Source organism: Mus musculus, chromosome 10 (genome assembly GCF_000001635.26).
Source record: "Mus musculus strain C57BL/6J chromosome 10, GRCm38.p6 C57BL/6J".
In the NCBI taxonomy this organism is placed as follows: domain Eukaryota; kingdom Metazoa; phylum Chordata; class Mammalia; order Rodentia; family Muridae; genus Mus; species Mus musculus.
Window position 1 is genome coordinate 60,088,366 of NC_000076.6, and position 12,055 is coordinate 60,100,420.

General features: G+C 48.2%; 1 protein-coding gene across 7 annotated transcripts in view; it reads left to right on the forward strand.

Moving 5' to 3' along the window:
- Positions 1–11,625, forward strand: part of Ascc1 (activating signal cointegrator 1 complex subunit 1) — a 97,399-nt gene extending 85,774 nt beyond the window's left edge. For 5 of the 7 annotated variants that reach the window (XM_006514039.3, XM_006514041.4, XM_030245250.1 and 2 more), the window contains 2 exons: positions 9,728–9,849; positions 11,341–11,621. In XM_006514039.3, the coding sequence (XP_006514102.1) occupies positions 9,728–9,844 (117 nt within the window). In that variant the 3' untranslated portion in view covers positions 9,845–9,849; positions 11,341–11,621. Of the gene's footprint in view, positions 1–9,727; positions 9,850–11,340 lie in introns of all 7 variants that reach the window. The other 2 variants (NM_026937.3, NM_001199187.2) reach the window with 1 other exon arrangement.
- The last annotated feature ends 430 nt before the right edge of the window (positions 11,626–12,055 follow it).

A 12,055-nucleotide genomic window follows, 5' to 3' on the forward strand; every position in this document is an offset into this window, starting at 1 on the left:
GATCAGGCTTCGAGCGTCAAGTGCTGCTAGTGGCAGAGTCACCTCACTTTCCCATAAGTAAACTTGTTTTCCAAAGAGGGATCTTTGAGGACTATGACCACTGCTTTGTCTGAGAGTGAAGAAGGGCAGGAAGCCCTGCAGGCTTGTTCCCTGCTGGGGACCAGCCTTCCTTTAGTTCTGTACCTTGAGGTCACACTCCAAGATTTCCAGTTTCAGATTTGCAGCCCTTCCTGGTGTCTGATGGTTAGCCACCAGACTGCGAGGAAGGAGTTGTGGGTCCAAGGTGAATGCTGGGAAAAATGGCTACAGTCAGCATTCCGGCTTGCCGCTTGCTTCCTTCCAGTGTAAACCACTGTGTTACTAGAAATCAATAATCCCCTCTGTGCTCTCCCGAGGAAACAAACTCAAACCCGTGGCTCCACAGAGCATGAGAGCACGGCAGCAGGGTGCTTGGAATTGCTTTCTAACAGGGCCATATGTAGCCCAGGCTCATTTCAAACCTGCCGGCTCCTACGCCTCCCTCCCCCATGCTGGGGTTACAGATGTGTGTGTCAAGATGCTGGCTAAGAAGACTCCATTTTAACTTTGAGTTCTCTGTCAGAGAACTCTTGGGTTTTTGTTTTGTTTTGTTTTGTTTTTGAGACTGGGTCTTTCTATATAGTCCCCTGGCTGTCCTGGAACTCACTCTGTAGACCAGACTCATCATGATCTCAACAGAGATCCGCCTGCCTCTGCCTCCCACATGCTGGGATTAAAGGCATGTGCCACCACTGCCCAGCTTGGACCCTTGGTTTTGACCTTAACCTGTTTTGTCCCAGTGGCTCTCAATCTGTCTTCACTTGGTGACAGAAAAGGTTTAATTTTCTGGGCTGGGGAGATGGCTCAGCTGATGAAAGTTCCAGTTTGCACTGGCAATGTAAAGCCGGTGGGTTTGGTACAGTCATAGAACGACTTGTCTAGCATAGCCGAGGACCAGGCTTAGGCTCTGGAAAACATGTGAAAAGGCCAAGCATGCTAGTGTGTTGCTTGCAGTGTTAGAGTAGGAGGCAGAGACAGGCAGACCTCTGGGGCATTCTGGGTAGTCTTTCTTTTTTTTTTTTAATTTATTAATTTTTTTACTTAAAGAGAAAAAAAAAGCATGTCCCAACAGTCAATTGAGGGTATATGGATAGAACAAGTTTTTAAGGTTCCTGGTTTTAGATGCCATATAATAATGTTGACAGGAATACTAAGTTAAAAATAACCACTCCCGTGGTTATGTCCAATACACAAGTGACCATGAAATGTTTCTGAGTGCCCTAATAGGCCTTTTAAACCAAGTTTATTTTCTTAAGACTTGGTTTTACTGTCTGGGCTGACCTTTAAACTCAGTGGCTGAGATTAGAGGCGTGAGCCGCTGTATCCAGTTCAAAATTTAAAATATCTTTGAAAAAAAGAAAAAACCCAAGAATGAAGCTAAGTCTGAAGGACAACCATGGGTGCTGGAGCTTTCTCTTCAATGGTGCCTCTTCCTCACCTTCAGGTTGATGCAGCAGTTGGTGGAGTCTGTATGGAACATGGCATTTGACTTTATTCTTGACAATGTTCAGGTGGTTTTACAGCAGACTTATGGAGCTGGATAGTCTTTCTACTCTAATCTGCAAACCATGAGTCAGACCGTGTTTCAAAAAACAAAACCCAAAAAACAATGATACGGCCAGGCATGATGGTGCACTCCTTTGATCTCAGCACTCAGGAGGCAGAGGCAGGCCGTGCTCAATGAGGGCAGCCTGGACTACAAAGTGAGTCCAGGACAGCCAGGGCTCTTGTTACACAGAGAAACTCTGTCTCAAAAAACAAAAACAAAAACCTAATGACATCTGAGGAACACCAGCTGAGATTGTTTTCTGGCCTCTATACACATCTGCACCCCAACACACATGAGCATACATTAAAGAGTCTCTCTCTCTCTCTCTCTCTCTCTCTCTCCCATCCTTCTTCTTCTTCCCTCCCTCCCTCCCTCCCTCCCTCCCTCCCTCCCTCTCTCTCTCTCTCTCTTTCTTTCTTTCTTTCTTTGCAGTTTTTAGACAGGTCTTACTATGTAGCCTTGGCTGACCTATGTAGTTTAGACCAGGCTGGTCTCAAACTCACAGACATTCCTCCACCTACCTCTACCTCCCAGATTCTGGGACTAGAGGTGTATACCGCATTGCCTGCAAGAATTTCGTTTCCTAGTGATTCTTTGTGTCCATGGCACAGGATAGCTGTGTGTACATTACAGTTTTCAAATCCTCCCTGACTTGGGTACTAGAGCTTCCTCTTAGAGTATTCAAGTTTGTCCTTATTGCTGTCCATGGAGAACACTGGCAGTCTTCCATTCCTGTTAAGTCTCCCCACATCAGCAGTCCTTCTCCGTAGCTGTTCATTATGTTCTTTTAAGGGACCCCCCATAACCACAGAGCTGTATGAGTATCAGGAAAGTGCTGGGGAGATAATGCTGAGAGCTCAGCATCCCCGGGTTGTTATAAAACAGGAGAGGAAAACTCCACGGGCCTGAAATTCTTTGACTGGATTTTTTTTTTTTTTTTACTTAAATCTCCCACCAGATCTACTATTTTCTAAACAACAGAATGCTTTGTCTTCCTGCTCCTCATGAACTGCCTTAAGTTCAAAAGAGCAGTCTTTTGAACCAGGTTTTTTTCTGCTGCTTTTGAACTTGTAGTTTGAGCTTTTTCTTCTGTCTCTCCTTGTCATTTAGGCACTGAATTCAGTGGAGCAATTTAGTTCATTTATTCTCATTCTCTCCCAAAATTCAATTACAAATTTTCAGCTGAGCTCCAGTCAGCTGACCCATGAACCAGGGGAAGAGCTCACTGTGCAAGCCATGTGTTAGCTTTTGAAGGTTAGGCTAGGCCTTCCCGAGACCTCTCTTAAGGGGGAGCTGCCCACAGCGAGAGATTAAATAGCTATCTGAAGGGAGCCTCGATTCTCTACCTTACATGACAGGAAAAGATCGATGTCTCTCCTCTCACTAGGCCCTTACCAAACTGGAACCTTTTCCTCTGGGGACTGAGGAGCCAGCAACAGAACTACATTCAGCAGTGAGCAAGCAGATTCTTAGCCAAGATGGGAGAATTGTAAGATCAACTTACAAGTCCACCTCCCCACCCATTAGGGAGCAGGAGGGCACAGATGTGAAGGACTGGGGCGTGCTACCAAAGGGGAAGAACGCTCTTATGTCTCCTGGGTACCCATCAAGATCGCCCAGGGGCTGGTGAGATGGCTCAGTGGGTAAGAGCACCCGACTGCTCTTCCGAAGGTCCGGAGTTCAAATCCCAGCAACCACATGGTGGCTAACAACCATCTTTAACAAGATCTGACTCCCTCTTCTGGAGTGTCTGAAGACAGCTACAGTGTACTTACATATAATAAATAAATAAATCTTAAAAAAAAAAAAGATCGCCCAGGCATTTGGGTACCTCCTCTTCCACCGTTCTTAACTGTTGTCGTCTGTCAGCTGTTTCAGTGCTGTGGAATGTGGCATTCAACATTCAGGTGGCATTAGAATATTGCAGGTACTCACCCTGGTAGCCATCTTGAGTTCCACCCAGTTGGGCAGCCCACAAAGGGCAGCCTTTGGACTGGGGCATTAAGTCTTCAGGGCTACACACAATTAGGCAGGAAATCCAGGCTGGGTCAGACACGGAGTACAGGACCAGGGCAGGGTGATGGTTCAAGACTCAGGCGGACTAATGAGGGGAGAACACACACAGTTACCCACGTTGTATATAATACAGGAGCGTCCAGAGTGGAGAACACCCGCTGCCTTTCTTCTTCACTTGCTAGAGAGTAGAAGGCCATGCATGGGGAGACACAATTGGAGCATGAGAGAATATGGCGAGCTTGCAGTCAACTGGAAGGACAAAGAGAATTTTCCCTCCTTCCCTCAAGAGCTTGATCTTTAAATGTAATAGTAACTGGGTTTCTAGGGAGACAGAACACAGATCTGTTACCTTCAGACATTATAGAAGTCACAGAAAATATGAAACTCAAAGAAGAGCTTGCATCCCCAGAGTAGCTGGCACACAGTTCCTTTGAGCCAGGAGAGGGAGAGGAGGGAAGGAGAGGCCAGAACTGTGTGCAGTCAGGTGTGAATGAAGTCCTGCAGGCAACCAGTCACCATGCTGCCTGCCCTCGGAACATGTGGAAGTCTGCCTGGACACAGTGAGGACTCTTAGAGTCTTCTCCCTGGTGATACAGTGTTATCCTGTCCTTACATGGATCCATAGCACTTGGACCTGACTGGGGGCAGTGAGACTCAGGAGGCGGGGACAGGGCAGATCTCTGTGAGTTCAAGGCCAGCCAGGGCTACACAGCGAGAGGGCTACCCTGTCAAAAAATAAAAACCAAAGTAAAATAAAAGACAAGAAGGCCAACCCAGAAACAGAAAGCTGGGATGGACTGTGCTCTCAGATGGAGCCTCAGCACCTAGGAATCTCAGCATTTTACTATAGAGACTTGAACATGGCAGTGGGCTGTTGTATGCAGGTAGACAAGGAAGACTGGTTTATGGTCTACAGCTGGACTAAGGGGACAGGTTCAGCTACTCTCGGTAGGAAAGTGTCTGCAGGGAAGCAGTCTTTAGGCTGTCAGTATCCGGGAATGGGAGGGTTGGGAAGAGAGCCATCGTGGACGCTGTTTGCACACTGCTTGCATTTGGTCCCCCAGGAAGGCTTCCCTCTGAGCTGAGGCTATGCATGGAGTTCTTGGCATGGCCTTGCCTCTGCCAACACAGTCACTCAGGGCTTCCTCAGCTCCCTGTAGTCAAGGTCGACTAAGCGTAGACAGTCACAAGGTGGGAGTCTCTCCAGGGATCTCAGGACCCACTTCAGGGGAGAAGGGCCATGGAGGAAAAGAAGCTTCCACTTCTCAGGGTGTCAGGATGCAGCGGACAATGGCCTGCCGTGCCTACCGTGCCTGCTGTGCCTGCGGTGCCTGCTCAGGACTTGTTAGCTTCTGCAGTTGGTGCTAGTGCTGCCGTCACTGTTAATGCTGTGTACGGTTCAGCTTCATCTTTTAGCATGAAATCTCCTGTCATGAGTGAGTTCAAAACAATTTAAATGGACACGTGAACACCATCATAAAGTTAAAAGAAGCAACTGGCAACTTTTTACAAACAGATTACAAGGGCATACTTCTAATTCATAACAGTGGGTTCATTCTCTACTATGTGAAGACTAACAAAGTTTTGTTTTGTTTTGTTTTTCAAGACAGGGTTTCTCTATGTAGCCCTGGCTGTCCTGGAACTCACTCTGTAGATCAGGCTGTCCTGGAACTCAGAAATCCGCCTGCCTCTGCCTCCCAAGTGCTGGGATTAAAGGTGTGCACCACCACTGCCTGGCTACAATTCAGTTTTTAAAAGTGGATAATTGTAAAGTTCTTTATGGCAGCATGCTTCCACATGTCTAACTGTGCTCCAGAGCTCATGTCTAATGCATGATCATAATCTATAGACTGGAGAAGGGCCTGAGACATGACAGCTGGAGATACAGCCATAGTGACAGACAGCTGAGTGGATTATGTCTGTGTGTGGGCACGTGCAGCGTGCAGGTGCCTGAGGAGGCCAGGCAAGAGTGATTCTTCTCAGAAATGCTCTGACACCCTCCTATGCCTGCTTACAGTGGCTTCCTGGCTTCTCCACACCCAGAATGTTCTCTCTGTCCCTCACTCCTGCTGCTTCACTGCTCCAGCCTTTCCAAGGCTTCTGTCTCAGCTGAGATGACCTCTGCATCCAGCTGATCTCCTCAAGATGGACTCTCCCCGCCTGCTCAAACACCTTCAGTGGGTTTCTCTGGCTGGCACGAGGTTTAGCTTGTGAACCTGACCTCAGGGGCTTCCGTAATCTATTCGTCTCTCCTTGAGTCTTTCTAGCTGTAACTTTCAGGACGCCTCCCTGGCCCTGCTCACCACACTGATTTCTGCCTCTGAGCCCCATGCCCTGTCTTTTACATGCCCTAAGGTCCAGCTCAGTTCTGGTCCCCTCTGGGTGGTCTTGCTTGCACTCATCCCTCAGTGCCCAGCCCACAATATCTGACGGGATCACCTAAAGGTTGGCAAGGGTTTGGTTGGCTGCTGTCTCAGAGAGTCACAGTCACCAGGTTGGTGCAGGCTTGATGGTATTCATAGATGTTGGAAGTGAGGTTGAGCCTCTTCACATCAAGAGCAGAAAGCAGAGAGCGGCCAGAACCACAGGCTAGGCTGTTATAGGCTCTGCGGCAGCCTTCTAGAACGATGGCAGAGCTGGGGTGCATTGCTCACAGCTGATTTAGACTCAGAGACAGCAGTGCCCGTCCTCTCACCACCACACACTTAGCACTTGCAGCGGAGGCTTTTGGTTTTGTTTGTATTGTTGAGGTAGGATGTCACCTAGCCTGGGCTAGCCTCAAAGTTTCAGTCCTCTAGCCTGAGTCTCCTGAATGTTGGGGTTACAGGTGTTTGCCTCCATCCTGGCTCCAGGTAAGCATTTTCACTGAAGTAGAGAATGCATGTCTGTAAGCATGTTCAGACCTGGAGACAAGCAAGCAGGGACTCGTGGTAAGACCATAGTCACACCTCCTTCTTCTCATTGGCTTCCTACCCTAAGACTTAGGAGATAGAGCCATGCCATGTACCTGCACAAGATGCCCATTGTCAGTGCTAAGTGATACTCCGCATCAGCAACCGAGCCAAGAGCAGAGTCCAGTCCCAGTAGACAGAAACAGAGATCCAGCAGACTCTGTGAGCTTCCGCTACTGACTAGGCTTTTCCTTCCTTCCTTCCTTCCTTCCTTCCTTCCTTCCTTCCTTTCTTTCTTTCTTTCTTTCTTTCTTTCTTTCTTTCTTTCTTTCTTTCTTTCTTTCTTTCTTTCTTTCTTTCTTTCTTTTGACAGGATTTCTCTGTGTAACCCTGACTGTCCTGGAACTCACTCTGTAGACCAGGCTGGCCTTGAACTCAGAAATCTGGCTGCTTCTGCCTCCCAAGTGCTGGGATTAAAGGTGTGTCAGTTAGAATTGAGATATGTGTCCCACTCCCAGCTTAATTAGAGGTAATACAAGTTTTGGTAAGTCCCCTTCAGGGATTTCTTGACGGACTTATAATTTAATTCCAGCCTACACACAGATATGTCACATTGTCCCCACTGTGTACTTGCAGACAGGGTGAGGCCATAGCAGGAGGTTTGTTGTTATTTTGCCCAGCAGATATTTATTGGTCCCATGTAGATAACTAGGTACTGAATATACAGAATACACAGGCCTTGGTTTCTCCTTCCACAGGGTTTATGTTCTGATGAGTCACCAGAAATAATTGATAGCACCAACAGCAAGGCTTCACGCTAAAAATATAACAGTGACTAAGGAATAAAATAGGTGAGAAATCAGTGCATGATCATCTGTCCCAAAGTCTTTCCAAGCATTCAGAGAGAACAGGAACACAGAGGTGGAAAGGCTAGAAAGAAGGCTAGCCTGAGCTACAGACAGCTATGTGCAAAATCCATTTGACTGGATGCTACGGCACCAGAGAAGGCAGGAACTTGGGAAGGTAAAATAAATGCCAGACATAGAGAATAGGGAGGTGTTAGAGACACCATAAGAAACTCCTGGGTCTCAGTAACAGGTGACAACTTAGAAGGCATCTTTGCAGGTCTGTCTCCCTGTCTCTGCTCACCGTGACTTTCTTTGTCCCACATGGGTAGGTGTGTGTGGGGGGTCACTGCACACATTGTCTTCACAGCCTGCACTGGCCTGGAGAGTGTGAGTGTGCATGTTTACTCCTCTGCTGATCCTCCTGAGTACTTCATTGGAATCATGTCTAGCTAACTTCATTACCACACATGCGTGGTTTCTGTTCATCAGGCTGAGCGTAGTAAGGGTTCTCCTGGGCAGATGATGTCTGGGGGTCTGTAAGAGGAAAAGTCCAGGCGTGGGTGGCTCATTTCCAGCTCCTTGCACCTTTGCTTGGGACTGTGGACACAGGGAGGGGTAGAGGTCTCAAAGGCCACCAGTCCTTCCATAGCAACTTGTAGGATACTGAGCCCCAATGGCATCATTTTGCCCCTCCTTTGTCTCTTGGTTATTATGTGTTGTCTGTACCTAGAGGGCTTTGGTTTGCAAAGCTGTAAAGCTGTCAGTCTTGTTTATGTGGTTTTCACTTCAAATTAATGTTCAGCAAAGGGATTAGCAGATAACTATTTCAGCCTCAATTTTTTTTTTTTTTTACAAGAGTGGATATGGTTTGCACAGGCTGCCAGAGCCAAGAAACAGGGTTAATTGTGTAAGTCAGTGCAGGAGAGAGCTGGTCTCCTTTCAAAAAGACAAGAGAGCGCAGCTCACAGCCTCCACATAGATCCTCTGGGGTCAAATTGATGTCATGTTGAAGAATCAATATTTACCGGACTTTGTAAAGTTAGCTTTTAATGAACCTCAGACATTTTTCTGGGCCACTAATTGCAGGAGGAAGAGAGGTGGCAGAGCCTGGAGTTCATGGGCGTGGGGCTGGTCAAAAAGTGAGAAGACAGCTGCCAGTGTGCAGAGCGTCGTTCCACCCTTAGATTCTACTCAGTGGTGTTGGCTACTCATATTGAAAGGCTGCTTGGAGCTGGGGCCATAGCTTGGAGGCAGAGCACATGCAGAAACCCTGAGCTCAAGCCCAGGACCACAACAAACAAACAAACAAACAAACTCCTCCCATCCTGGTTCTTCCTAGGCCTGACTTAGCTTGAGATGAGATGGAGTGTATTGTGGTGGTGTGGCCATAGATTACTCTCTGCCAACCCTTCCTCAGTCCGCTGGGATGGATCCCACTGTCTCTTCAGACTGTGTGCCTTCTGGATGTACTTTCACAAGGTCAAATCCTTCCCTCCCACTGCGGCTCTCAAAGCACTCAGAACGGAAGATGCAGTGTGGAACAGTTCCTAGAGGATGCTGGCCTGAGTTCTCGTCTAACTGAAGGGCTTCCAGAAACATGCAGTGTTCTCTGGCAGGGTTGCACGCTTGAACATCGAGTATCCGTCCCTTGCCGCACTGTCCACCTCATGTTTGGGATGAGCTTCATCCCCTGCTTAGGCTGTCAGTGACCCTAGTAAGAGCTAGTGACAAGGTAGAGGAACACGTCCTTTGGGCTTTTAGGTCACCCTAAGAAAATCTGATACTACCAGGACTCTCTGGGTCAGTAACTGAAAGTCTAAGCCTGTGGTCAAGCCCCGTGAGTGCATGCAGCCCCAGGCTTATTTTATTTTATTTTATTTTATTTTATTTTATTGGTTTTTCGAGACAGGGTTTCTCTGTGTAGCCCTGGCTCTCCTGGAACTCACTCTGTAGACCAGGCTGGCCTCAGAAATCCGACTGCCTCTGCCTCCCAAGTGCTGGGATTAAAGGTGTGCGCCACCACTGCCCGGCTATCTACATTCCAGGCTCTTTACTGCTTTACTGTTCTTGGAGTGTCTGCTCGGTAGAGACATCTTGGCTTTGACTTTGCAGCCTTCCTCTCCAATGCATTTTCTCAGGGAGGCTTTAGGACTAATGAGGAGGAGAACCGGCTGTCCCTTCTCACTCCACCCCCATTCCTCCTCTCTAGGATCATTATTCAGAATAAACACTGACAGGAGAAACCTGGGGCGGGGGAGGCTGGGATTGTTGTGGTGTGGTGTTTAAAGACAGAAGGGAGAGTGAACATTTTCATCTCCAGCTCTATCTGATTTCTTCCTTTGCAGACATTTGAGAACTTCTACTTTGGTTCCCTGAGGCTCAATTCTATTCACATCTCCCAGAGGTTCACGGTGGACAGCTTTGGAAACTATGCCTCCTGCGGACATGTTGACTTCTCCTGACGCGGGTATGGACAGCACTAGAAATGGAATGGCTTCCTAAGGTGGTGAAGAAGAGAGGCTTCATTCCAGTCCCTGGGGCGTGGCTGTGGGGTTTGGATGATGTGCTGGTTGCTACCTGTCAATTTGATACAAGCTACAGGCATCTGGGAAGAGGGAACTCGATGGCCATAAATGCCTCTATGAGGTTGGCCTGTAGGCAAGCCTGTGGGGTGTTTTCTTGATTAAAGATTGATGTGGGGAGGGAGGCCCAGCCCACTGCAAGTGGTGTCAGCCCTGGGCAGGTGGTCCTAGGACATAAAAGAAAGCAGGGAACAAGCCATGTGGAACAAGCCTTTCCTACCCAAGTTGACTTTGGTCATGGTCTTTGATCTTAGCGATAGAGAGCGAATTTAGGACAGATGCTGGTTGTCCTGGGTGGTCCCTCCAAACCCCCAACTCCACGTTCCTTTTAATGGTCAACCAGGGTCCACAGTGTCTACCGAGATGCTCGTGGGTACAAGGAGAGCATGAGCCCTCACCCTTGGTTGGTTTGGTGTTATTAAATCCAAGTGTGTCGCCATGCTGTCATTACCACCACCTCTTGCCACATAAACTTTACCCTTCAGCACTCTCCTCATCCCTCACTTCCCGCAGCCGCTGGCAACCATATAACTCTCTGTCCCCATGCTGTGACAGCTGAGTACCTCATGCAGCCTGAGTGAGGTGTTTGTCCTAGCATAGTGTCCTCAGATCCACCACTCTCTGTCATCTCATAGTGCTGCCTTCCTCTTAAAGGTGGATACTGACCACTGTAGTATGTACACTTTGTTTACCCATCTGTGCACAGCTGATCCTTGGGTTTCTCCCACATCTTGACTACTGTGAATAGAGCTGGTCCCGACCTGGTGTGCAGATGGCCCTTCCACCCGACTTCCATTTCCCTCAGCGGCCAGAGTTCTCAGTAGTCATGATTACATTTATGCTGCTTGGTCTGTCCGTTTTCATTGTAAATTTAATCCCTAAAAATATTTCGGTGCAGGGCTCGGGATATATCTCAGTTGGTAGAGTATGTGAATAGTTTACATGAAACTATATACACAATAGTATATGGTGGCCAATGCCTGTAGTCCCAGCATGTGGAAGGTAGAGGCAGGGGAATAAGAAGTTTAAGGTCATCCTTGGATACATAGAGAGTTCAAGGCCAGCCTGGGATGTATGAGACTAAGTCCTCTCCCCTAAATCCCAAAAGAACCACAGGGACTAGAGACCTGGGTCAGTGCATAAGAACATTGGCTGTTCTTTCAGATCACCTGGGTTCGATTCCCAGTACCCCCACGGAGGTTCACAACCATCTATACCTCCAGTTCCTAGTCTGGCCTCTACAGACCAGGCATGTAAATAGTGCCCAGAAATATATGCAGGAAAAACAAAAAGAAACAAACACTAAAACAAACAAGCCGTAACAATGTTGGAGTCCCATTCTGCCACATCCCACATCTTCTTTGGTTTCTTCTCAGGAGAGCAGCAGAGAACCATGACTGACTGGATGTCGGGAGCCTGGCAGTGTGGCAGCAGCAGGCCCTTTGGCTCCAGTTGACCGGCAGAGAAGGGTGCTCCAGCCCATGCTCCTCCCTCCTGGCTCTCATTCTCCCCCTCCTCCTTGGCTTCTGTCCTTCATTCCTTACCCTCCACCCTCCTTTCTGTGACTCTGCTCCTGAGCTCTGTGGTGTGGCCGACCACTGTGCTGTGCGCTGTGAGATGGCACAGACCGTCTGCAAATAAATGAGCTTCCCAGGTGGCTGTGCTGTGGTCTGTGCACGGGTGACCTGTGTTGGGGTGCGGCACTTGCTGACTTAGCTATTCTTTTACCAAGGACTCACTCGTAAGTACGTCAGGGTCTGTTTCCCCAAAAGGCTCCAACTTGCTGCTGATGACAGGCAGGTCTTTTGTAGATCACCTCAGGGTGTACACAGACGTGGCTCTACTTTGACCCCACTGCCTCTCAGAGCTTCTTTCCCCTCTGTCGGGTGGCCTTCTCCATTAATTTTTTTTGAGGCGTTAGGTATTACTGACTTAACGCCTGTAGAAATTGAGAGTTTCATTTTGGAAATTGCCGTGTGATATGTCAGGTTCTCAGTTATCAGATCTCGGAGTTTCTGTCCTCTCCACATGTGAGCACATACCTCGAGGTTAGGCAGGCTGTGTGTCAGTAGGTGGGTTCTCAGGCACAGG